Source organism: Helicoverpa zea, chromosome 11 (genome assembly GCF_022581195.2).
Source record: "Helicoverpa zea isolate HzStark_Cry1AcR chromosome 11, ilHelZeax1.1, whole genome shotgun sequence".
NCBI lineage: Eukaryota > Metazoa > Arthropoda > Insecta > Lepidoptera > Noctuidae > Helicoverpa > Helicoverpa zea.
The window spans coordinates 604801-631475 of NC_061462.1; the positions used below are offsets into that span (position 1 = coordinate 604801).

A 26675-nucleotide genomic window follows, 5' to 3' on the forward strand; every position below is an offset into this window, starting at 1 on the left:
AATCTCATAAGATACGATTTCAAAAACATCACTTATTTACAAATATTACAAAACAGAAGGCATATCGTTACCAAATCCGTCAGATATGTTATCTGTATCAACGGGTTGTCCGGTAGCTAATTCTCCTAATCCCATAAGCCCTGGACAGATAGATGGCTGTATATTGGTTTTCGCATGTGACGCCCAAGGATTAGTGTAGGTAGTCGTGTTCTATTTATGTTTGTTTATCGTGGACTGTAAAAGGATCATTTTTGTCTACTGTGACATAATTAATGTTTGAACAAAATGGTGTTTTTAACATTTTATTTTGCAAATGGTAGCGATTAAGTTGTAGTATTAAAACCTTGTAATTTCTTATTCTAAAATGTCCATGCTTCAATACCGTCGCATTAAATAGCTTTTTGCTATCTATAACAAATTCTCACGGTATCACATAGGTAGTTCACTAATTTCTCGGAGCTATTCCAGTGCTCGTTCAAATGCTTTAACTGCACTACTCCTAACATAAAGTTGCTTTGTTGACACCTCGCCCAAAATCCACGGACTCAACGAAATCTAAAATAATTGCCAGCTACCGAGTTTGTTCATAGATAAACATGATATATTATATGAACACAGCACCGTATCTGTACCACATTATCTTCGATCCCCAAAAACGATACCATCAGTCTTATGACGAGGGGTTAAAGTCGAATTTAGCGTGCGGGATAGCAAATGAATATTAGTAAAAGCGTATAAGTGATAGAAATGTGAACAGGGGACAGTAATTATTTCGACACGGTATTGTAATTGCAAGGCTTTGATACAGAACTGTCAATTATATTAGGTGCTGGAGATCATCAATTTGGGACCTGTTGAGATATTACTGATAGGCCAAGACAAGTACATTTAAATATTAAGAATTCAGGTGTTCTAGAAAGGTCAAGCTTAGACGTACAAAAGATAATCAATTTCAAATGAGAAAGGACATTATAAACAACTAGCTTTACCCCTCAGTTTTTCACACTTCCAGAGGGAAATACATATCATTCTCGGATAAAAACGAGCCCTTGTCCTTTCTCGGGCTTCAGACTATAATTGTAGGTAGCAAGCATTTCATGGATTAGCAGTAAAAGTACGAAATATAGGCAGAGTTACTTTCGCATTTATAGTGTTAGTAAGGATAGACAAAACTTCTTTTCTGGGATAGGTAATAATTAGTTTACTGGTGCAACTGAAAAACGATTTTCAATAGCAAAGTCGATAAAATCGTTTTGATTTAACGACGTCAAGATCAGAATCGATATATTTATCCTTATCACGAAATCATGTTTCTTTAAGTGTATCTGCACAATTTATCAAATTGCTCTTATTGCAACTAAGGAAGTTGCCACTCCAGAGTTTGAGATTCACCATATCTACCTATATTTTACTAGCCTAGTCGTTTTCTCAAAATATTGGAGGCCTTTTATCTGATAAAACTCTCCCTCAGAATACTGTCATCATCAGTACCATTACAACGTTAAATGATATAAAAAATACGAAAAAAAACTCTGTCGATCTATCAGACTTTCACGCTAAAACTACTGAACCGATTCCATTAAAGATATTTTGTACAGATGTAGTTTATAGCCGCAGAAAGGACATCGGCTGCTCTTTATTCTATTATAGGTTCTCCCGAGATGCGGAATGCAGCTATATGTTTCATGCATTTCATTTGCATTGGCGAAACTTCTACCATTCAAGAAACATTTCAGCTAGCTCAACAAAGAAATAAAATAAGTGAAAATATTTAAAAGCGACAATTTTAATATACTAAACGACACTGATGTGATAAGCTCTGTTTTTATACTGATAATATAAAACGTTCGATTTATGAAATTCCAAAATGTTATCATTTATCAGTGTATCGGCTAGTGACGTAAGCAATATTTATTTTTGTTATTAAATTGATATTTTTACTGTAAGCAGCACTTGACTTGTCGTCCTAATTTACAATGTTGATACTAAAGTTTTAGATAAAGCTAAATCTCGGCCGTGATTCTGAAATGATGTATCGTTATTTAAATGTTTTGTTGCCTATTCTAATCTAGTATCTATGACGACTGTAATATCATTTACATAGATTTTACTAAGGTAGGTGTTGTTACTTTTTGTATGTGTATTGTCGTCAAAATTATTATCGTCATCCTTTATAATCATTTCTCAAAATGCGTCATCAATAATGAATTTAAAGCTAAGAGTCGTCATGTCTGTCGTCTGTTACAGATTTTGTATGACAATAATAATAAATCTACATGCCCGCATATAGATTTACTCCAGATTCATCGAGAAGAAAAAAATAATGACCAATGTCAACAGAAAACTTTATGAAGTAGGTATATGAAAATTTTTACTGAAGTAGATATAGACCGTCTTACCACAAAAACTTTTAAACGTCAGTTTAAGACTTGTCTAAAAAAATGTCAGATTATGACGTTGACATATGGTTCATTTTGCAGCCACAATTTTTTTAGACTAGTGTAAAACTGATGTTTAAGTTTTTGTAGTAAGGCCAAGAATGTTTTTAGTAGGTACAGACGCAATCTAGCTAAACTGGATCTTGTTAAATTTTGACGAGACACAGGAAACCTCTTCAAAAAAATAATAATCTGGATCTAAATCACTTGAAAGATTACGATAAACTATCGAAGAAGCGTCGGGTAGGTAATAAAAATCAAAATAATTATCTCCAAGTAGGTAGGTGGCAGTTATCGAAGAAACTGATAGAGATAGTTCTAAAAATGGCGCCTAGCTTGAAGGACAGGAAAATTTAACTAAAAACAGTATTTTTAACATTAATTTTAATTATAGGAAAACCGATTGTAAAAGTATTATAGATATGTTTCTGGTTTTTGATAAAATTCGTCTAATTTAAGTCACGTGAGAAACAGATTGTTATCTTTACTTATATTAGGTAAAACTAATGTTATTCAACGGAATTCTAGGAGGTAAATTCAGAGATAATGTAAAGATTAAATTGCTATTTTTAATAAAACCTTTAAGTGTATTTTACATGGAACGACTGCTTAGTTACCTATATCAACAACTGCATAAGATTCGTCTTCAACCTGCGGAAGTACGATCATGTTTCTGAGTATAGGACGCAATTGAAATGGATGTCCATTCGTCAGAGAAGATCGATGCGTGCCTTGACGACCCTTTACTCTTTACTTAACTCTCCTACTCCCCCCTCGTATCTAATTCCTCATTTTCAATACCGTTGCTCCGGTCATTCCAAAAATCTTCGCTCTTCTCACAATCTTCTTCTTCACTGTCCTTCTCATACCTCTGACACTATCCACTCTTCTTTTCACATTCAAGCTATTCTTCTGTGGAATGCGCTGCCCTCAGAAACCAGGAAGTCACCCAGCAAACAATCTTTCAAGAGTGCTGTGCGGAAGTACTTGCTTAAGAAATCGTTGGCAGAATCATCATCATAATAATTTATTGGTATATTTTATGTATATATGTATGTATGTATTTATTGTTATTTGTATTAATATTGTTGTATTTAATTAGTATGTAAAGAAAAATATAATTTTCTTTATAAATTTAAATTGTCACAGACGCTTTATAATCTATGCCGCCGTTTTATAATCTATGGAAAGGATAACCTAAAAAACGTCCGATATTCCTCGTAATTAGTGAGTAATTTAGAAACACATTGATATACAAACATTAAATGTCGTTTCTTTGTTTACAGGTAGGTAAAATTAAATTTTAAGTACTTTTATTTCGTGTGTATCATAGTGTAATGTGAATTAAACAATAAAACTTTGTTTACAGAGAAACTCAGTTCTGTTTGATTGCCCGTGTCCAAATCACATTTGAAGTAATCTTATAAAACGACATTTATTGTCAGAAAATGGAAAAATTGAAATTTACGTTTCAAATAAAACCAGCAGTAGACGGAAAGTCAAACTATATCGCCATAACCTCAATTGCCACACAAGATGACAAAGTTTTTCTTATGCCTGAAGAGTATCAAACAGTATCACTTCACAAACATATCCAAACCTCGAAAACCTTCGTTACAGTGAAAAATACATTGAAAAAAAGATATCAAACTAGAAGTGTTTGGATTAAAACGACAGAGGACATATTACAAACATATGTGGATGAGGATGGCAATATGATTTTTCGGGACCAATTCCTAGAGGAAACTACCCAAGAACAATTGGCTTTTGCTAATAAAAAATGTTCAGAAGACTCTATAATGAAGGTTTTGGAAAAAATAATTGAAAGTCAACAAAACAAAGAAAACCAAAGTATAAAAAAGTTAGCAGAAAGGTTTGTAATTGAAAAATTTGATGGAAAAAATTCAAGTGCATATCAGTGGATGGAAGTATTTGAGAAAGAATGTGCAAGGTTCGATATTGTAAAAGAGGAACAGAAAATTGAAATATTTAGACTATTTCTAGAAAAGTCATGCACTGATTGGTATTCTTCCATGATGATGAAGCTTACTTTACATTCCGAGTGGTCAGAATGGAAATCAGATTTCTTGCAAACATATGCCAATAAAGGTTGGGCTACTAGCAAGTATGCTTTATCTTTCAAGTATCAAGCAGGATCTTTATTAGAATATGCAGTCAAAAAAGAAAGACTTTTACTGGAAGTGAGAAAAACAATGGATGAAGGTACCCTAATTGATATAATTGCTGCCGGCTTACCAGATTTTATAACAGACAGAATTAACAAGGAAGAAATTGTACACACCAAAAATTTATTTAATGAACTCGGCAGACTAGAACATTTGGTTGCAAAGAAAAAATTTATAAAAAAAAAGAGGACACTAAAATGACTAGAGAAAAATGTAGTATCTGTGAAAAACTAAAGAAAGGTGTACGCTATCATTCAGAAGATTCCTGTTGGTTTAAAGAGAAAATAAATACTGAAAAGGACAAAAAGCAAATAAAGCTCATCAACAATTCTGAATTGGAATGTGAATTGCAGTGTGAAGACCAAAAAAACTAATAGTGCCGCCATTGATCAAAGTAAAATTGGTACTTAATAAAAATGTTGAAGTTTTTGGGATATATGACTCAGGGTCTAATGTCTCATTGATAAATTCAAGATTGTTAAAGATAAATAACAAGGAAACCAGTCATTTCAACAATACTAATTTAAAAACGATTAATGGCGTTAAAAAGGCAATTGGCATAATTACACTTGATGTATCCATTTTTAATGTGAAAAAAAAAATTAATGTCTTTGTAATAGACAAAGAAAATTTCGATTACGATTTTTTAGTGGGACTAGATTGTATAAAAGAGTTTTACCTAGTTCAAAACGAAAACTTGGAAATTAGTCAGAAAATACCTATTCATAGAAGTGAAATAGTTTCTAAGGAAACAAATAAAACGGATGTGGATTCTAAGGAAATACACTCTAATAATCTAGTAAACTTCAATGAAGACTTCAGCGAAGAAAACTTTCAAATTTCTATAAATCATCTAGACTGTCAAAAACAGGCAGTGATTGATGAATTAATATCGAATAATAAATCTGTGTTTGCAAAGGACAAATACGACATAGGACAGGTAACAGGTTATGAAGCACACATTGATCTACTAGTAGAAAAATATTGCAGTAAAAGGCCATATCGTTGCACAATGGAAGACAAGAAGGAGATTGAAAACCAGATAGCAAAATTATTGGAAAAAAATATAATAGAAGAATCATATAGCCCATTTGCAGCACCAGTCACATTAGCTTATAAAAGAGATGAAAATAAAAGGTCAAGATTGTGTATCGATTTTCGAGACTTAAATAAAATTGTTGTACCTCAATCACAGCCATTCCCTCTTATTGAGGACCTAATAGTAAAAACAAGAGATTGCAAGTTTTTCTCAACATTGGACCTAAACTCAGCATTTTGGTCAATACCTTTACGTGTCACAGACAGACACAAAACTGCATTTGTGACACAAGAGGGTCACTACCAATGGACATGTTTGCCGTTTGGCTTGAAAACCTCCCCAGCTATATTCCAGAGAATAATGTGTAACATAATAAGGAAGCACAGGCTTGGAGAGTTCGCAGTATGTTTCATTGATGACATTTTGTTATTCTCAAAATCATTCTCTGATCATATCGGACATCTGAAACAACTATTTCAAGCAATTAAAAGCGAAGGTCTAAAACTAAAATTCTCTAAATGCACATTGGCAGCAGACACAGTTAAATACTTGAGTCATGTAATACAGAATAATTCAGTGAGGCCGCTGAAAGACAATTTAATATCGATAAAAAATTTCCCGACTCCAAAAACACAAAAAAATGTGAGACAATTCCTGGGAAAAATAAACTTTTATCATAAGTATGTGCCAAATATAGCAATAAAACTGGAACCATTGCATAATCTATTGAGAAAAGGACAAAACTTTAACTGGACTAAAGCATGCCAAGAGTCATTTGATTTAATGAAACAAATATTATGTTCTCAACCAATATTAACAATTTTTGACCCAAACCTACCCATACACATATACACGGATGCTAGTATATTAGGAGTAGGAGCAGTCCTAAAACAGCCACAAGAAAACAATGAAGAAAAACCGGTAGCATATTTTTCGAAGAAATTGAATGAAGTAGAAAAAAGGAAGAAAGCCATATATCTGGAATGCCTGGCAATAAAAGAATGTGTAAAGTATTGGCAGCATCTGTTAATTGGTAGGAAATTTACTGTTTTTTCAGATCACAAGCCATTGGAGAATATGAACATAAAGTCCAGAACAGATGAAGAATTAGGCGATCTAACATACTATTTGTCACAATATGATTTCCAAATTAAATATTCTCCTGGAAGATACAATGTTGAAGCTGATTGCCTGAGCAGGAACCCAGTCCTTGAACCAAATGAAAACCTAGAGGAACAGTTAAAAGTAGTCAACACAATAACACTAGAAGATATCATGAAAGATCAGCTGAAAAATGAATATATACAGTGCAGAAAAGACAAGTTAATAACAAAAAACAATGTTTACTATAAGAAAGTACAGAAAAAGGAAAAAATTGTTATATCAGAGGAATTCAGCATAGAATTTATGAAGAATGTACATACAAATCTAGGTCACATAGGAATTAAACAGATGCAAAGAATGATTAGCTCAGTGTATACAGCAGAAAACATGACAAAAAACATTAGAATAATCTGTGAGAGTTGTATAATATGTTTAAAGAATAAATCAAGGGGACAAAACAAATATGGATTGATGTCCCACTTGGGCCCCGCCACAAGACCCTTTCAGATATGCTCTATTGATACCATTGGAGGTTTCGGAGGTTCCAGATCAACAAAGAGATATTTACATCTGCTAACAGATCATTTCACTAGGTATGCATTTATTTTGACATCAAGTACACAAAATGCAAATGATTTCATTAAACTGATAAGAAACTGTGCAGAAACTGAAGACATTGAATTGATGCTCTCAGACCAATACCCAGGTATCAATTCTAAGGAATTCAAGAGATATTTGGATGATAAGAATATTCCAATAATTTTTACGGCGGTAAACTCTCCTTTCTCAAATGGTTTAAACGAGAGACTAAACCAAACATTGGTCAATAAAATCAGATGCCAGGTAAACGAACACGAGACAAAAACAGCATGGACAACTATAGCACACAACTGTGTAAAAAAATACAATGAAACGGAGCACACTGTTACTGGATATGCTCCAAAGTACCTACTTTACGGCACAGATGTTACGATTTTGCCAAATGAGCTGAAATTGAAGAAGACCGAGTATGATTTAATCCAGGCCAGGAAAACTGCTTTGGAAAATACAATCAGATCACATAATTACAACAAGACAATTTACGATAAAAACCGAAGACATATAGAATTCAAAGTTGGTGATACTGTTTTTGTAGAAAATGGAAACAAATTGAATAGGAAGAAGCTCGATGAATTGCGACTCGGACCCTACAAAATCATAGAAAAAATATCAAACTCAATTTACAAGATAAACACTGGCCATAAGAAATCAGAGTCAAACTTTTTCCATATCTCGAAGCTAACACCAGCCCCTGTCTGCATTGGATGATTATTGTTTCATCTTCTCTAGGAGGGGAGATGTAAAGAAAAATATAATTTTCTTTATAAATTTAAATTGTCACAGACGCTTTATAATCTATGCCGCCGTTTTATAATCTATGGAAAGGATAACCTAAAAAACGTCCGATATTCCTCGTAATTAGTGAGTAACTTAGAAACACATTGATATACAAACATTAAATGTCGTTTCTTTGTTTACAGGTAGATAAAATTAAATTTTAAGTACTTTTATTTCGTGTGTATCATAGTGTAATGTGAATTAAACAATAAAACTTTGTTTACAGAGAAACTCAGTTCTGTTTGATTGCCCGTGTCCAAATCACATTTGAAGTAATCTTATAAGTATTTAGTGTTTTATTCATCATTAAGTTTTCGTTTTATTTTCTAATGCACCTACCATGTTTTTCTCTGCATCACCCTAAGGTTGACTGGAAAGAATGCCTATGGCATTAAGTCCGCCTATGTAATATTTTTGTTGCATAAAGTTTAAATAAATAAATAAATAAATGAGTAGGTAGTTTGGGAAAAGGCTCTTTATGAGGCAAAGACTTACGTTTCGAACGACACACAAAGGTGCGTTTATTTGGAAGTGTGTTTCTTTTCATGTGGGTTGCAAATTGCAGGTTCTGCAAAAATTCATAAGAAGACACATAGGTAGTTAGCTAAACCTAGAAGCAAAATATCACCATGATCTTAAGTCGTCGAACCCATCTAGTTAAAACAAGTTAGAATAGCCGCGTTATCAGCAACTAGCTCGCTATCGGGTGACGTACTTCCGTTTGTCTGTTTGCACCACAAGTATACATAAATATAGTAAACTGCTTTACACGTGGAGATGCCACTTGAGTAGATGGATCGTCTTCGTCAGATGCTAACAAAGATACCTCAGGATGTAAATATTCGGAGTCTGCTGTAACAGTTGATTTTGCTCTGCGTCATAATTTTGCTGAAGGTCGTGAAGTTGGTCGTGTTTTTGTAATTAGTAAAATATCTTAGGGGTAAAGATGAACAGACTCGTCATAGGAAAGATCAAACGGACGATTTTAAATAAATGAACGGGATTCAAAGCTGTTAACATAACTAAATCCATCTAAACTATTTGGAAACAAATTACGTCAAATGGACGGTGTGATAAATATGACTATCCGTAGAGATTAAACTAGGTTTATGCTTCTGTTTACTATCGCTACGAAAGCCGACGGAAACTTGCGCAAAACTTTATTTTGCATTCTTCCTACTTTCAATTCCACCTTAAAATTGCATTGTTGTTATTTATAGCACAGTTATCATTAATATTTTACCTTCAGAAGGGAAGAATTCCTAGCAATAAAATTCAAGACAGTTACCTAATGAGAGCAGCTAACATTAAAAAATGTATCAGTCCCAGATTATAAATACACAACAATGTTAATAACCACACACAGACACACCGTCGCAGATTCCTTGGTCTAAAAATGTGAGGTAAGTTCCGTGACTATCCCCCGGGACTTCGCCCCAGCGGGACCATCCGTCTTGCTCTCAGTCAGGGCTGCGGACCCAGTCGAACACAGGGGTACGGGTGTTGTTTCACACGGAACTTGTGAAGGCTTCAGAGGAAAACTTGGGGTTAAGTAATTGGTAGGAACGGTTAGTTTTCTGCAGCTTTAGTAGAAGAATAAAAGTATTACTTAATTGGTGGTGGGATCTTCACATCGTTGAAGACACCTAAATGTTGTTGAAGTCTTTAAAAAAATCTTGACTTCAAAGAATTAATTTATTTCCGCACTCAGAGAAAAATTAGCCTGTCTCTGTCTCCACCTTTAAGCAAAATTTCATCTCAATCGGTTCAGCTGCATAGAAGAAACATTTTTGATTTATAATCAAAATTCGTCACAAAACACTATTCCTGATTTATGACACACCACGACTCCTTAATCTCACCGCTAATACAAAGGGTGATTGTTTCACAGCGATCGATAAACAAATATTGTCCTACGCCTTCCCTTATCTGATATCGTGGCGGTACCTTATAATTAAAACTTAATGACACCATAAAATTCACTCATGACCGTGGGAAGGTGAGCTATTGAGTATGTTATTGAGCCCATATTAGGCGACATTGAATTTTCAGTCATGAAATAGAAAATTGATGATATAAAACAGAACTTTTGGCGACTGTGACTCACAAACAGATTTTAAAGTCGATGTTAACGACAGTCAGGTCATTAATCACCATCGATCTATCTAAATATTGAGATGATACGAGTAACACAGTTGACACATTCTTGTCAATTCCTGCCACGAGACGGGTTACCATTAGGATGCCGAAGAATCTGTAGCTTTAATAGAAGTTGAACAGTATTTACGAAAGCATCCAAAGCGGATCTAGATCCCAACAAGGAAGTAAAACAAATTCCATTGCCACCAACTCCACCCTTGAACCACAACTACGCTTCAAGATGTCAAAGTGACAGCTGTCAAAACGCGAGCTGTCACAGTGACGGGCGCTGTCAGCGCGGCGTGACGGAGCCCGCGTGATTAATTAGCGGCTAATTGATTTGACAGCGGTTTAGCATTAGGCTGGTTGCACGAGACCAGTAATTGACACTTTATGAGATGTTGTCGATATGCCTGATGTCGGTTGTCGTGACGGGAGTGTGGTTGCCTTGTATTTGTTTAGATTTTAATGTAACCGCAAAATTAGCTTTATTTGTGGTTTGATTTGAATATTGAGAGATGTATTTTTTTATTCATTACGTCATAGGTTAATGCTAGTTGATGTATTATGACTTCTGGCTTCAATGAATATGTGTGTATTAATATGGCTTAGGTATTTGAAATACTGAAATATTTAGATAAAATTTTTCGGCTGAAGTATATTACACCAAAACTAAATTATTTAAACAGTCTCGGATTAACAAAACGTGGGCCCGAAGCAAATTAAGTGCAAGGAGAAAAATAGAAGTATATAATAACTATTTAGTTGACGCAAAATGACGAAAGAGAGGGTGCCTAAAGGACCTAGGAGAGTTTGGTAATTACTACTATTACTACATTGTAAATTCGGTACTGCTACTGAATATTGGTCACTATTTAAAAGCTAATATAGCAGCAGCCTAACGAAGCTTTCATGTATTGCAAATAATTAGCAGGCAACAAAAGTCTCCCAGATATTCGCCATAGTAGTCCGACGGTGAGTCACCAACCTAACGGATAATTAATTGCTTGCAGCCAATTAATCAACGATTACATGATATTAGTTAACACGGTACTGTTACGTAAGCTGTTGTCAATCAAATGACATAATATAAAAATACATAATATAACTACCTATCTAAAAATGTCAACATATTGAAGGTAAAATGTCTCAGGCAGCTCCTACCTCATTAAATAGACACCAATTAAAGGGATCACTAAATCATAATTAGGAATTACCTAACCTCAGTTTCAAGTTCACCATCAGAACATAATGGTGTCAAAAGTTCGAAGAGACATCGATATAACAGGATTGGCGCATTATAAAGCCTGCAAATTGGTCTGAAAGAGCTTCTAGGTTTCTGTAAGGCTACCTTGATAATTATTATTTTTCCAAAAGAAAAGAGTCAAAAAGATGTAGCAACTAACTACAAAACAGATTTGAAGTAAAAAATCCCGCAACTTGTCGAGAGATAACTACACGACGCCACTGCCTGACGGCAGGGCAAAATATAGGGCCTACCAAATTTAAAGTAGGTACGACTCGGCAAGAAGAATTATTTGTGAAGTGTAAAATTAAAATTAGAAGATACCTACCAAAAAGTGTTCGCAGTCGGTAGGATTCGAACCTACGCTCCCAGAGGGAATCTGATTTCTAGTCAGACGCCTTAACCGCTCGGCCACGACTGCTGCGTGAAAGTTGCGAATAATTTCCAATTGGTTTGCAAATTAGTTATTTAAAAGTATTCATAGACACAAATACACTAGGACTAGAAATAGGATAAGCTATTTCCATCATCTTTAATACAGAAAGATACAGATATTAGGTATTACGTAGAATGTTTAAAAAATTGAGTTAAAATGACTCGAATTTGACAAATATGTAACATGTGTATCGAGATATCGACTTCAAAATAAGTGTTCAGTAGAATAAAAATTGTGGTTTCGAGTTTTCAGCCAGAATATAGGTTCTCAAAAGTTATGACTACTAGGGAAGGTGCAGCAGCCATTAGAGAGAAGAATATATCGATAGAGAGCAACATTAGATGTACCTAATTGCTATTTTCTAGTTTTGGAAAGTTCATTTTAAATAAACAAGATGTTATAAATTAAGAGAGAGTATGAAATACAGTAGGTACACCTGTAGGTACCATAGGCAGTATGTAAATTTTTAATCAAAGAATTTAGGCCACTTAGTACCCGACACAGGCTGATAAATTCATACTTTCCACCTCTTAATGTCAAGCTTTATCGTACAAAAACTCGACGAGAGCACATTAAAGCTAATCTTTATCTTTCGGACAATGAGGCTCGGCTGACACTCGATGTCTTCATATTACTACACAAAAACAATGCCCTATCGCTTGACATGCTATTTAAATTCACCATTTTTCATTAATACGACATTCAACTTTCAAGTTATAGTTATAGAGTCGATTTTCCTTTATGCTGTCACCACCACTTCAGTAGTAAACTGTCGTAAAGCACCTGTAAATTTTCAAAGGATTTTAGACTTTATGTGAAGGAGTTTAAAGTGTATTTTTGTGAAGCAGTGTATTGAAAAGAAAGGGTTATAATTGAATAACGATATCATAGTGTTTTGACGTGTCGTTTGATTAATAATGGAGCTGAGTTGTCCAGTGCGGTCAGATTTTTTATAATATTATTATAATAATGTTGATGCAGGGAGCATGTCGTGCTTTTAACGTAAGCTTATAAACTTCTCGTTTTATACACACGAATCATTTCGTGTTTATCATAACTTTTAGATGGTTTAAGTGGTGCACTAAAAGAGTAACTTTATTTTTGAGCATTGATATTTTAAATGATACACAAATCAATTTAGAAGATGATTTTACATCGGCTTACCCAAAAATATTAGAAGAAGAAAAGCAGCGCAAAAAGAACTTCAGCAATAGCAGCATAGCAGGAACGACTACGATGCAGCAAAGTTAGACAAACTAAGTATTTTTTTTTAAAAATCGCTATTTTCTATCTGTTCATAACTTTGCTGTAAAAGTAAGTTAAGACATGAGCTAGGTAGATACATTAACTGTCCAAAAGCCAATCGGATACAGGCACGTTAAAATATTCGAATATGAAGTGGGTACAAAGACAACGGATAAGTAGGTGCCTATGCCTACATAATTCACAAACAACACAAAGACAAATCCGACATTTTCTTAAACAATCTGAATAACAAGTTAATCTCTCTTTATCCTTCACTAATGGCCAGCGACCACATTATACCATATCACCACAATGGCCGCGAGGCTACCCCAGCGCCATTAATCATCAAATCAACTCCATTGCTTCCGTTCAATTGGGCGAACGAGACAGAAATATATAAGCTACCTAAGATAGAGAAGGAAGGAACACTCGATAACTTAATTGAAAATAAGTGCGGAATAGGGTTGGGTTAGACTCGATATTTTTATAGATTTGACTGTTTGACGCAAATTCTTTTTATTGATTTGGTTGTTTATGTGTTTTTTGGAGCTTAATTGAGATTTGGTTGAGATTTTTCTGAGTAAGATATCGATTTTTGGAAGCCATTATTTTTATCATCTCACAGAGCCAGGAATTGAGACAATCACTTTATTGAATTTAACTTTTATCTGGCCGTTCTTAAATACTCCATCTTCATTAATATTATATTTATCTTATTTTTTCTAGAATCGCTTGAGTTATAATCAGAAAAGTACGATTGTTATTATTATTTAACGATAAATAAAAATATAACGAACTTTCCCCACTCATTTTTTATACCCCGTTACACCCATAATGCGTTATCTGTCTCGTCTTGTGCATTAACACGTCCAACCTCATTATAATATTCACAATTTTATCCGTCTATATCTCAAGGAAATACCTACCTTATAGCCTTGTAAATAAAGTTGGAAAAGACCGCAAATATGGTTGTGGTAAATGCACCTTCACTGAACAACTGTCGCCGCAATGTTGTATTTTTAAAATATTGAATGTAATGCCTTTTGCTGCGGAATTGAAATAATTTTAATATATTTTTTTCAGAACTACGGGCGAAATATAAAGGTTAGGTACTTTTATAGTTTTGTAGATTTTTTTGAAAGTTAAGTTAAGAAAGGACAAGTGGGCCAATATAACCACAAAGTGGATCCCGGAGGATGGTAGGCGACCGAGAGGGAGACCAAGGAAACGCTGGAGGGAAGACTTGGACAGCTTCCTCTCGGACTGGCCTCAAGCAGCGTGGGATAGAGAAAAGTGGAAGGCTTTGGGGGAGGTCTTTGCCCAGCAGTGGGACAGCATAGGCTAATTAAAAAAAAAAAAAAAAAAAAAAAAAAGTTCTTTATCATACACAAAAGCATTATAAGAGATAATCAATTGTGTAGCGGAATATCGAAGTAAGTTAATCTAGACACAAAACTCAGTAAGTAAGTACGTAGGTACCTACGTATAGACTTGCCATTAAAATAATTAGTTTTCCATTCTACATTTTCTCCGATGAAGAATAAATACCGCTTTACAGCTTAAGTATGCGATCAAGAACCCAGTGAAGTATTTTCTGTTTCTAAACAAAATACAGCAATAATGCATACTTACCTACATAACATTAATATTTCAGTACCTGTGCAAGTTTTCTACCCTACATACCTATCTATTAATGCATAAGATTAAGAGCAGAATCAAGAATAATGTTGAAGAACAAAGTGTAGGCGCCTTGTCAGCCGTCAACCATTTCTCGTGTTCATAATCATGCTATGTTTAGATTGTTTAGACAGTAATGTATGTTAGCATACTACCTGAAGCAGGTGCAGGTTTTAGCATTAAGTCTTGTCTGTTTTGAAAGTCAAGAAACGTATTACAACTACTATACTTACTTATCTATTTTTTATTCTACCTCTCCCATAACGGGTCTGGAAGGGATTTCAGATGAAATAAGCTATGCCTTTGTAGGTACTATCTGTTTGTTAGGTATATTTTTCTTCTTGTCTGTGTTCTGAGTGTAACTGTGTACATAAACTATAAAAAATAAATATACAAGTATTTTCTTACTGAAAATAAAAGGGAAGCTAAACGATAATTAGTTTAGTGGTGTTAAGTAGTAAGTACTTAGCTCTTATGATTTTCCGACGGAGATGTACCTAGGTCCATAGCAGTAATGGCAATTTCAATAAGTACCTACCTATAGAAAAGCATATTTTTTCATCTTTTCATTTCATCGGTAGGTAAGTATAGGATATACCCACTTGGTGGTTGAGGCATCGTTCTTTATCATTCCTCTCCACCAGGCTCTATCCGTGACATCTCTTTTAGATAGATAGGTACCTACTTACTTAACTTACATTTCTTTAAATGTAGAGCTTATTTTTACTTTGAGCAATTTTTGTTAGGTTTCGATAGGGAAATGCAGAATCGTCGACACAAGGAAGTGGCATTTAATAACTGTCGAGCTTTTTGCAAAGGCAGAGCGAGACGATGTCAGTCACAGGTATAACTCTGATGAAACACATTCCTACTTAGATGAAGCCGTCGCATACATGGATTCTCTGAGGAAAACAGTATTAAGTACCTAATAGATTTATCATTATAAAAACCTTATTGCCATCAACTCCAAATACTTAGCTAGGTCCATACCTACTCATCGTCATCCTCCTACTCATATCACAATTTTCCACTCTTCTATCTGCTGTAATTTCATAATGTAAAATTCTATCAAGTCATATCGACTACTTATCACGCAACTATTTAGTTACAATTAGGTATAAGTAGCTTGACATCTAATACAGGTAAGCACCTAACATTATTTAGGGAAAATAGTAGGTAAGTAGGTACACCCTTACCTACACTGAAACCAGCGCGAACAATAATTTTGACATCTTACATAGTCAATCTACTAATTCTATTTTTTGAATGGAAAACGAAAGGTAAGTTTCATAGGGTTGAATAATTCAGACATAAGTTTAAGTATTGCAGATTCTGTCAAGTGTTCTCATGTTTAAGAGTAAGTAATCGATTACCCATTGACAGCCGTCGACTGAGGGGTGATATGTATGTTCACGAAATTGCAGAATTGGACGCAAGTCCCGATGTTGTTATTCTGACACGAGATCTAAGGCAAGGAATTAAACGAACATACCGACTACGCTTTCATAATGTTACTAATTATAACAATAACACCGATTTCTGAAACGGCAAATGTTAGCGAGAGCTAACAGAAAGAATCAACCAAAAAATAGTTTCAACGACTCTGGATTTCAAAATACGAATACAAGTCTAGAAACACACATCTTCCAAAGAATGTAAAAAAGTACATATTTAAAATAATATTCAAGTACAAAACCAGTAGGCGATACATAAGGACAGCTGCCAGAGAACATAGCGACAGAAAAAACGAACAATACGTAACATTTCCCACCTTGAAATCGATTTACGTCACCAGGATAAATTAAAGCATTCCAAGTATAAACGTCGAGGACCATTCACAACGACACAAAGTAAATAAAAAACTCCACAGCTCGCATCCAGCCTCCCAGATTCACACTATTATCTCTACACAACCAATCCAAAATGGAGAGCAGAATCCAACGCTCCCATTGGCCCCTCGCTGTACCAAGCTCCACCCTCCACAGAGACTCCTCCCATCGACAAAAAGTTTCCAGAATCAGCTCTACCTGCCCACGTCGCGCTCAGTTCATAACTGACGTCGAACGCATTCATTAACGAAATCATCTACTGTGACTACCAATTCTTTACATTAAATCAAAATCCTTACTCTTATCAAGTAGTGATAATATCGTAACTATCCAAGATAACTCCATCTTTATCGGGCGACGAAATTTTAAACTCGGTAGAAAGGGACGGTGAATCAAAGTTTTAGGTGTGGTTAAGAAAAATTATGCCGTCGTGCGTGCCGCGATCAGTGTTCGTCGGCTCACCTGACGTGCGGGCGTGCGATCGATAGCGCACGGTGCGGCACTAGCCCGTTTAAAATTCGAACGGACCGAATTCCGGGAGGCCAATAGCCGTCGCGCGAACTCTTTGATCGCAGCGCTATAGTGATGTGTGTGATGTAAGATATTGTTGTCGATAGACACAGACACGGTGATCGTGACAAACATGATGACTATGGACGTCGGGATGTACAACAACCAGCAGAACGGGTACGGGGGCGCCGAGTACTACCAGCAGGGGGCAGCATACCAGCCACCTTACGAGGGCTATCATGAGGGCTATTACGAAACTCCCGGACACTATTATGAACCTTTACTTCATGGACAGACGCATGAGCATCCACCTACACCTGTTATAAGTACGGACACTGGTTTATGTTATACCAATCTAGACTATGGCGAGCTTCAGCCAAACTACCCTATACATACGTTACCAACTCATCCAGAGCCGTTCAAACACAGAGAAGATGTGCCTCGGCACGACGAGATGGTAATGCATGAACACAAACTGGACAATCACTACCTGGAGACAAAGTATAACATGCACTTTGTGGATGAGACAACGATGCAGTACAACCACGCAGGGTCACCGCTCCCGTGTCCTGAGTTTGAACATTACCAACCGAAGGATGAGTTCGGAGGGCTGAGGGACGGGTTCCCGAGAGAGGAGTGCATGACCTCCCACAGTCACCTGCAGGGTCATCAGCCGCACGCGTCCCATGCTACTGTACCTACCTACAAATGGATGCAGGTCAAGAGGAATGTACCTAAACCTACTGGTAAGTTCCACTCATTGCAATCATAAACATACAATACTCCATTAGAAAATAAACCGAAACCATTATCATACTAGAATCTACGGCACTTAAAATTGATCACTAATTTCAGCTGTTTTAATTATAACTACAAAAATAATTAACTGGAAGGGAATATATTAATAGTCCTCAGTATCTACTTAGTAAGTAACAATTCATAAAATTGTTGGTACCTTTAGCTCTCGCACAGCTGACGAATCATTTATGTTACCTCTTGAACGTATGTCGATGACGTTATTGTTGTTGTAGTTTCAACGGCAATAATTTGAGTTCATCTCGGCCGGTGAATCTAATTATGTGATTAATTAGTTACTATGATTCAACTAAATAACTGTAGGCAGTATCAATGTCAATCACCAGATTGTAAACAGTCTCAAAGCTGTCAAATGTTTTGATTATACTTAATACTGATTCCTTTGGTCACATAAGAGAATATTTATCAAAGATTCAAATCGGAAATTGAAATCCCGTATTTAATTTGGCCATTTACTTTTAGCAACCTATTTAAACAAATGTAACATGGTAAAAACTTTTAGCGCAGATAAAAAATATCAAGAAATAAGTAATTTAAAAGCGGAAGAAATGTTAACTAAAATTGGAGAAGTAGTAGAAAGACCAACCGAAACAAGTGACAAATCCAAAACAAAAGAGAACTCAAGAAACACAAACAACAATATTAAATTAACAACTAGACAGCTATAATAAGTGGCTCCACCTGCCATGTAAGTAAGAACTGCCGTCACAACGGGTACATTAAGCGCCAATCATTTATCACAATAATTGACAAGCGACGCATCTCCTCCCTCTCATGTAGCTGAGATATAACCCGAGATACGCGAACCGTTAAACTTTATAACTTTAATCGTTGAAACTACATTTTCTTTATTATTTATTTTGATGATGACATTAGTGTTAAAATCGCCATCATTCCGTAATTGGGATGTTATCATTGTATTGGAATCATTTAACATCAGGACTCCTTTGTCTAATATGGCAATTTTTCTTATGTTCTTGTGGGTTTTAAGTCTATTTTGGGTTTTCATCGAAGCCTCATATTTTTAAATAGTTAGGCTTAGGTATATCTTGAGAAGGCCCATATTTAGCAAGGCGTCTTATGATAAGTAAGAGCCTAATTTATTATCTTTGGCTAGACACCAATTCAATATTGTCACCCTTTTTTTTGTTATATTTGCCATTCAACATTTGCTTTATTTCTACATCTAAAATATTATGAATCATTACCAGCTCCAACAGTTTCCATATCAAAAATAAAACCAAATATTTTTTTGCTTGATCTCAAACACTTGAAGTATTCAAATGGTCTTCACACAAACGCTTCTAACTTACGGTAACTTAACGTCAGTATTGTGACGTTAGCTGTCAGTCTAACAGCCTCAGTTCAAGGGTTGTGACTCGACCTACGTCTGACGTTACTGACGCGCAGAGCAAATACTTTGACGTTCATCGCTTGTCAGTTGTCACGGTACAACACTATGATGGCCAAGATGGACTAAACGTAAAAAATCGACACGGATTGCCATATACAAAAATAGAATAGAATAGAATAGTAAAAAAATATTCTAATGGTCAGTGTAACCTTCTTGTACAGGTGATATAAAAAATCTTGATTTTGGTATTTTGCCTCAGATACTATGTCTTTTTTCCTATATTTTTTTAGTTAATTTTTATTTCTTTGAACTTAGCTCTTCATCCGTATGGAAAATGGTTTGTAAGTTCCAAGAGTTACACGCCACAAGAGAAATTGCAAACATTATATGTAGAATTAAACTTTATTATTATGAAAATACACCAGTCAATTACTTAATTATAACAGATACAGCCAGTACTTTCTCTGCCGTCATAGTAAACTCACAGACAGGCTTCAGATGGTGCGTACCGATAGTGCGTTGCCGCTTTGCGCCGGCGCAGCGCCTATTTCTATAATGACACTTGAATTAATACTGGAAAGTTATTTAATTGAGAAAATATAAAACAGGTAAAATAAGAACGAAAGTATATTAAAAAAATAATAATAATAATTAGACTAACAGACTTAATGAAAGGAATGCCGTATGTGAAAAAGATAACTCACATCCTAGCAAAATCAGTTAAGTGCTATGATGAATTTGTTGTAAAAATACCGAGTATGGAAGATAAAACAATAATTACATAGTTAACAATGGAAATTGAAAAAGCTATGGTTGCTGCAAACATTGCCAAAGATTGCACCATAACTGTAAGTGAATTGTAAAATAAGATAGTTTACATTGATATTTAAGTAACGTATACTGTGAATACGCGCACTGTTATCGAGAACTTTTTGTGGTAATTAAAAGCTAGTCACGAGAATCAGAGCAGGTTCCTTCAGTTTCGTTGATTATAATTACGCTTTCTTACGCCTGAAGCTTTGAGTCATGAAATTTTGATCTAATATCGGATAAGTAGCACTTGTCTTCCGAGATTTAATCATATTTATGTTAGAAACTTCATCTAAGAACATTTCTGCCTGCCAAAAAAAAATTGTTCACTTCAAGTACTTACTTATCTTGACTCTTTTTCTCTCATTTGTGATGCTGACTCAATTGCTCGTTCCTGGTTTTTATGTTTCTGCTTATGATCTTTTTATCGAGTGCTTCATGAGAATAATAATTGCGTCCACGGCCGATTTCGGCCCAATACGCCGTCGTCTTTCCTAGAGCTTAATTCTTCAGTCATGTCACGTCTGGGCATGCTTATCAAATTCTAAGTGACGCCATTCTTCGAGACAACCTTCATGACCTGCCTCCTTTCATCACCCACCATTGTTCAGATCTATCCAGTGTTCCGTAACAAAAACACAATATTCCATGTTCAAATCTCACGCAACAATTGCGCTCCACAAGAGCGTACAAGCCGCGTACAGAACACGCTGGCTATATGTTCTGCACGCGACGCGGTTTACATTTCGCCTAATCCTCGTGTTGGCTATCTGTGTTTGTTTGGGTGGCCACGCAACACGCACGGGACGGGGGTTCAGGGATATTGTCCCGTTAAAGTTGAGGAGGATATTTTAACTGGATAGTTGATTGCTAATACTAAATTATGTGTCTGTCATTAGGAATCTTTTTCGCATTTATCTACGACCTTTTATCATCAATACTTATTCTTTCGATATTTATGACTCCACAAACATTTCTCGCGTTCCCTTTCTCTAAATCGTTCGTTATGCCATCTAAATATTTTCTTCACTCCTTTATATGTGTATCGAAGATAGCAATAACACCTACATGTATTGTAGCATCATTAATTCAGCAGCCAGGCTATAGAACTAAATTGCTCGCATCACTTGCTCTTGTATTGGCATTTGCAAATATAGCACAGTGTCAATATTTGTTCGTTTCAAAAAATACAACGGTGATTTGTTTCGTTGCGATCAATTTGTTCTTCAAATAGCTTCTAAGATTTTAGAATGTGTACTTTGACCGTTACTTTGAAGTAAGATGTGGGAACGTATGGAATAAGTAACCTTAGAAAATATTGGCTTTTCAGAAACCGACTAATCATACTTTACTCTTACTATACTTATTTACATTTACCTATTTCGGTATGAAAATAAACAAATAGGTACCAATATAAAATTGAAACACAGATCGTACAAATTATCTCAAAATGAGACAACTGTGAAATCTGATAAAATTCTATCTTGAGTGTTTCTGATATCGAATTGCTAGACGATGTGCTGGAAAAGATTTACATAATAATACCTATATATGAATCTCAAAGTATATAAATGTGCCTGAATGAAATTATCACTTGGTTTTGCGTCATTTTTATTACCTACTGCTGTATCAACGTCTGTATCCGAAACAAGACCTTCAAAAGATTTAAACCCTTCTATTTTTACTTCCTTATCAGAAACGTAATCCTCAAATAGAAATGATCTTATGAATTAAATCCAACGCAAAAGGGTTATTCTTAAACTAACGAGTATAAAGTGAACAGTCTATCAAGTAAACAAGAAACATTAAAAATCAATTTGCCCGCGTCCCCTAACTGACCCTCGTGGACGGGCTAATTAGATTCTATATTCCTTATCAACCAACAAACAAATAAGTTCACAAAAAGGCTCTACTTTGCAACATTGAATATCTGCGGATACTACTAAAGATACTGCCACACAATCTGGTTTTAAAAGCCCTTAGTCATTTTTCTCACAATATTGCAGACAATATTAAAGAAAATATCTTGAGAAATACTATATATGTATCCTAGATTATACAACAGATACCTATGCAGCCTAACAAGAAGAAAACTCTAGAAGACCAGACAATGATCTATACATACAGAAAAACAGCAATAAAGTTCACGAGAACAAATCTTTCGTCTCTCAAATGAAAGCCAAAATAAACTCTGGTCACGATGAGTAGACAACGTTGCGCGGTGCCCAATAAAGTAGAATTTACATTGTCGCGGCGTCACAAACACGCTGATGTATTACAGCTGGTATTAAATTGTATTGTGGTAATTTTATTAGCTGCTGCAGTGGCTAACGTGACTGGCTCTTTTGTGATATTTTGTTCTTCTTCTTTTTCTTGACACATAAGCGTGTTGGCGAAAACTGTTCTGTCTTTTTATTTCTAACTTTTTTTCTTTGATCAAAATCTCTAGTTAAAATAACCTGCAAAGCCCATAAAGTAGTTAAGTGGCTTAAAAACCTTATCGCAGCTTAATTAATTAAAAGTAAAACAATCCTCATTACTTCAACCTTTTCACTAAATCGTGAACAACGTAAAACACGTAACAAACAAAAATAAAAAGAAACAAACAATTACAAAAACACGCTAAAATTAGACCACACGTGAAGTCTGTCAAAGGCCGGAGTTAGATCTTATCTATTCCTCGGCACAATGCGAGCCCTGTGCCCAGATATCAAACCTCGCGGGATTACTCCACACAACTTTACCTTACCGACCCCTAACTAAAGCCACGCAAATATAAACTCTAAATCAAGGAGATATGGATCCCATTCCAACAGCTTCTTCAGTGCCACTGCAAATTTTAAAATTGCCAAGGAAAGGATAGGTATCTTACATTGTCATTTTCCCCTTGCAAGTCGACTGTCACATGACGTTTGGGTCTTTGGAAATATAATTCATTGACAGCCAATTTTTAACTTTATTGATACACCGCATAGGTTGATTTTATCTGTATGTTTAGGTTAAGGTTTTTATTTGCATTTTTGAGGAATGCGTAAAGTAACTTTGTTGTGATTGGCAAAATCATTGATGTTTGTTCAAATCGGTTTGGGACGATGACGTAACAGAATCGGTCCCAAGACTTGCAGTGTTTGTGATTATATCTGGGTGTCGGGTAAGCATTCCAACATTTGCATTTATAGATACTTACATACTATACAGATAGGTAATGCAGAATTGTTTAAAGGGTAACAGGGCACCAGTAACGCTCTTTAGGCTGAACTGTTTAGGTGTCTTAAAAGGGTCATTACTCCTAATAACATTTAAATCCATCTAGTGAATAACATGGAACACTAATGGAAAACTAACATAAAAGAAAATCAAAAATCTACCATTAAAATCAACGTCAGGCCAGTGAATTTGAGTAAGTTAGCCGTAATACCACTAGTCCATGGCTTTCAAGTGGATGTCTGAACCATCAGATTGTTGGAGGAACGCCTCTGAAGAGGTTATTAGGAGCGGACTGGACTGAAAGTGGCTCGAAGTGGCATATTAAACGCGCCTTGCAAGTCACCTGCATTAGGCGAGACTAACCAAGCCCAATTTGGGAGCGACCAGCGATTATAACAATTGAGATTGAATTTCGACATTGACTCCATATAAATGATGTCCAATCTCTAATCGCAAACCAATGGATAGATACATTATGGAAATCCACAATTAAAATCAAGGATTTTGATTGATTGGTTATTTTTGTCATGCCATTGAAACACGGGAAGTAATTACCGGTCTATCTAAGGATTTAGATAAGATTCAATGTGAAATTGATAGCATAGGTAAAGAGTTTTGCCAGTGCCGTAATGTCGCCGTGGAATAGGCTATAAACAAATAGCATTCAATTCATAAAAGGTGATTTTTGAGCCAGCTCTATCAATATGTGTGGATATTTTTACAACTGTTACCTTGGCCCATCCAAAGTGTTCATTATTATTTCAAGATTAATATTATCATTCCTTTTGTTGAGGCAAGGTTCCTTTACCTATAGTCATTGCAATTTACAACCATGAAAAAATCATTTTCGCGATTTTCGCTACCTCTCCCATCTAGAACCAAGCTACAAAGTCGCTAAGCCCAGTAAACCGATTAGACCGGCGTCCACCGCGGGGAGACTATCGCACAATCTCACACGCGACAACCCCCCCCCCCTCCCTGACCCCACTGTCTCACCCCCCCTGTACCCCTTCACCCCGTCACGTGACGCACTTTCCAATACCTTTGTCCTGGTAATGACCCCTTGACTTTAATATCAATAAAAATATTTATGTAAGCTATGCCGAGATTGTCGTTAGATAGCTTGTCTTTTTGATGTAATTTTCCATTATTTGAATTTGTGTGAAGTGTTAAGTATGATACTGTTGATGGGTACAATTTAATTGGTTCGAGGCTTCTATCGGCGATTGCTGTTTTCTAAGATCACTATGTCAACATGTAAATGATATACATGGATACAATTCTAAGAGATAGTCTTACATCTCTACACTATCCTTTTACAACCTTTTTCTTTTTTTGCAATGGATTCTATCAGATTTTTGTGAGCCATTTTAGGGCTCCTACAGACATCTAAACGTGTACTTGTTTCGGAATCATGTGGGAGGAATCAGATAACTTAAAAACCACCCCAATCTATAAACTCAACAATAAGCTAACGGTATCACAAAATCCTACTTTCTAAATATTAATGAATGCCCGAAACATTTTAACCCACGTTTAACGAATAGATGGGAGATATGGGTGCATTCCACAAGATACCAGCCCATTGTCTTTTACCCAGTTTCTGATACACCGAATGGACGGCCCGATAGATTAGCGCGCGTGGGACGAACGAAGCTATATTCATAATTTTATTTTTCTGAATAAATTATTATCGATGATAGTTTTGGGGTTCCTTAAAACAATTAACGACGAAGACTTAAAATGTACCTATTTAATATAATAAAGAGGGAATCTTTTTCATTTGTTTGTCTTGAAACTACTGAACGAACGATATTTTTCTTCCCTATTGGAAACCTACGCTTTTTCCGAGGAGCATGGGCTATGCTTTATACCGGTATGGGCAGTAGTTCCCATGTGACGCAAGTGAAACAGCGGGAAACGTCTAATAATGAAATATGAAAACATTGGTACTCATCTGCATCCGATGAGTTGTATAAAAACCCAAAAGTAATAACATTATGACATCTGTAAGTAAAAAGATATGCTCAGATATGTTTGACAACTAGCCGAGCGGTTAATCAAACAATTTTAGTAATATCTTTGGGAATTCTACAATATGAGTAATACATGGTAATACTTACGCGGTCTATGATTCATCAGAACGTTATAGTTTTGCCGTCGGAAATAAACTGAAGTACCTAGGGGAAATAAATGATTACGATTGTGAAATAAAGTCTTTTAATATTCATTTGTTTTACGATACTATATTTTTTATTTAAATGTGTCACCATATTTTATGTCTAGCTACGTTATGTTTTTTTTTATTGATTTTAGCGAAAGTACGCTAACAAACGTATCATTGATGTTGATGACTTTCGTTATAAATAGAATTAATCATATAGGTGCTGTACAAAAGTTCTTATAATATTAGCCCAGGGACGTCTAAATGGAATATTATTCATACGGAACCCAAAATAATAAATCTCCCGGTAAAGGTTGTAGGCGACCGTTGTTTCAATTTAGTTCCTACTTATCGGATCACTTTATATTAGAAGGATTATTATTTAATAATAATGTCCGCTAATAGGTATTAGTCTTGTGAGCTTTTTGACCTCACGTTATTAAAGTGATGATTTTTATAAGTGTAACGTAAGTCAGTAGCCTCCTTCACGAAGCACTTAGTTTTTTTATCATTTGAATTATGATATCACTAGATATTAACGCCTACCCACGAGCAGAAGGATCTGCTTCCCGCACCCGGATAAAATAAGCCTACGTCCTCAGGCCCTTAAATATCTTTGGCGTGAACTCTACACAGACGGATAAGTTGTACTGTTTACTGTTGACTGAAGTGTTATTGAGCAGCAAAAAGAAACAATACCGTACGCCAGGTTCTGCCTAACAAGATCACTATCACCAAAAACATGGTGTGACAAAAGCAAACTATTTTCGTCATATCTTTAAAAAATTAAAAATCAATTTAATCTTTTACAATTTGCGTCACAAGGATTAAGTTCTGGTATCGGTATCGGTATCAGAGATGCACCGATACCGTGACTACAGCCGTGCGCGACTGTCTCCGATTGCTTGGTCACTTCAGCCTGTAATGATATCTTATCGGAGCTTTACAAGAACTACTTACTTAGTAGATTAATTTTCTTTAAAAATAGTGATATTATTATTTGCAATATCTGTTGGAACTCCCTCTAGGTATACTTACTTGTATAAGGTCTTCACACAGAGTGGCCCAAGTCATAACTAAACTTAATGTGAAAAGTAA

General features: G+C 35.4%; 1 protein-coding gene and 1 non-coding gene across 2 annotated transcripts in view; one reads left to right on the forward strand and one right to left on the reverse strand.

The window, feature by feature from the left end:
- Positions 1-11868: 11868 nt before the first annotated feature.
- Positions 11869-11950, reverse strand: Trnas-aga. The gene has a single exon. It is a non-coding gene; the product is annotated as a tRNA-Ser (tRNA).
- A 3344-nt stretch (positions 11951-15294) lies between these two features.
- Positions 15295-26675, forward strand: part of LOC124634292 (homeotic protein labial-like) — a 30840-nt gene continuing 19459 nt past the window's right edge. The window contains exon 1 of the mRNA XM_047169795.1: positions 15295-17972. Coding sequence (XP_047025751.1) covers positions 17360-17972 — 613 coding nt within the window. The 5' untranslated portion in view covers positions 15295-17359. The remainder of the gene's footprint in view (positions 17973-26675) is intronic.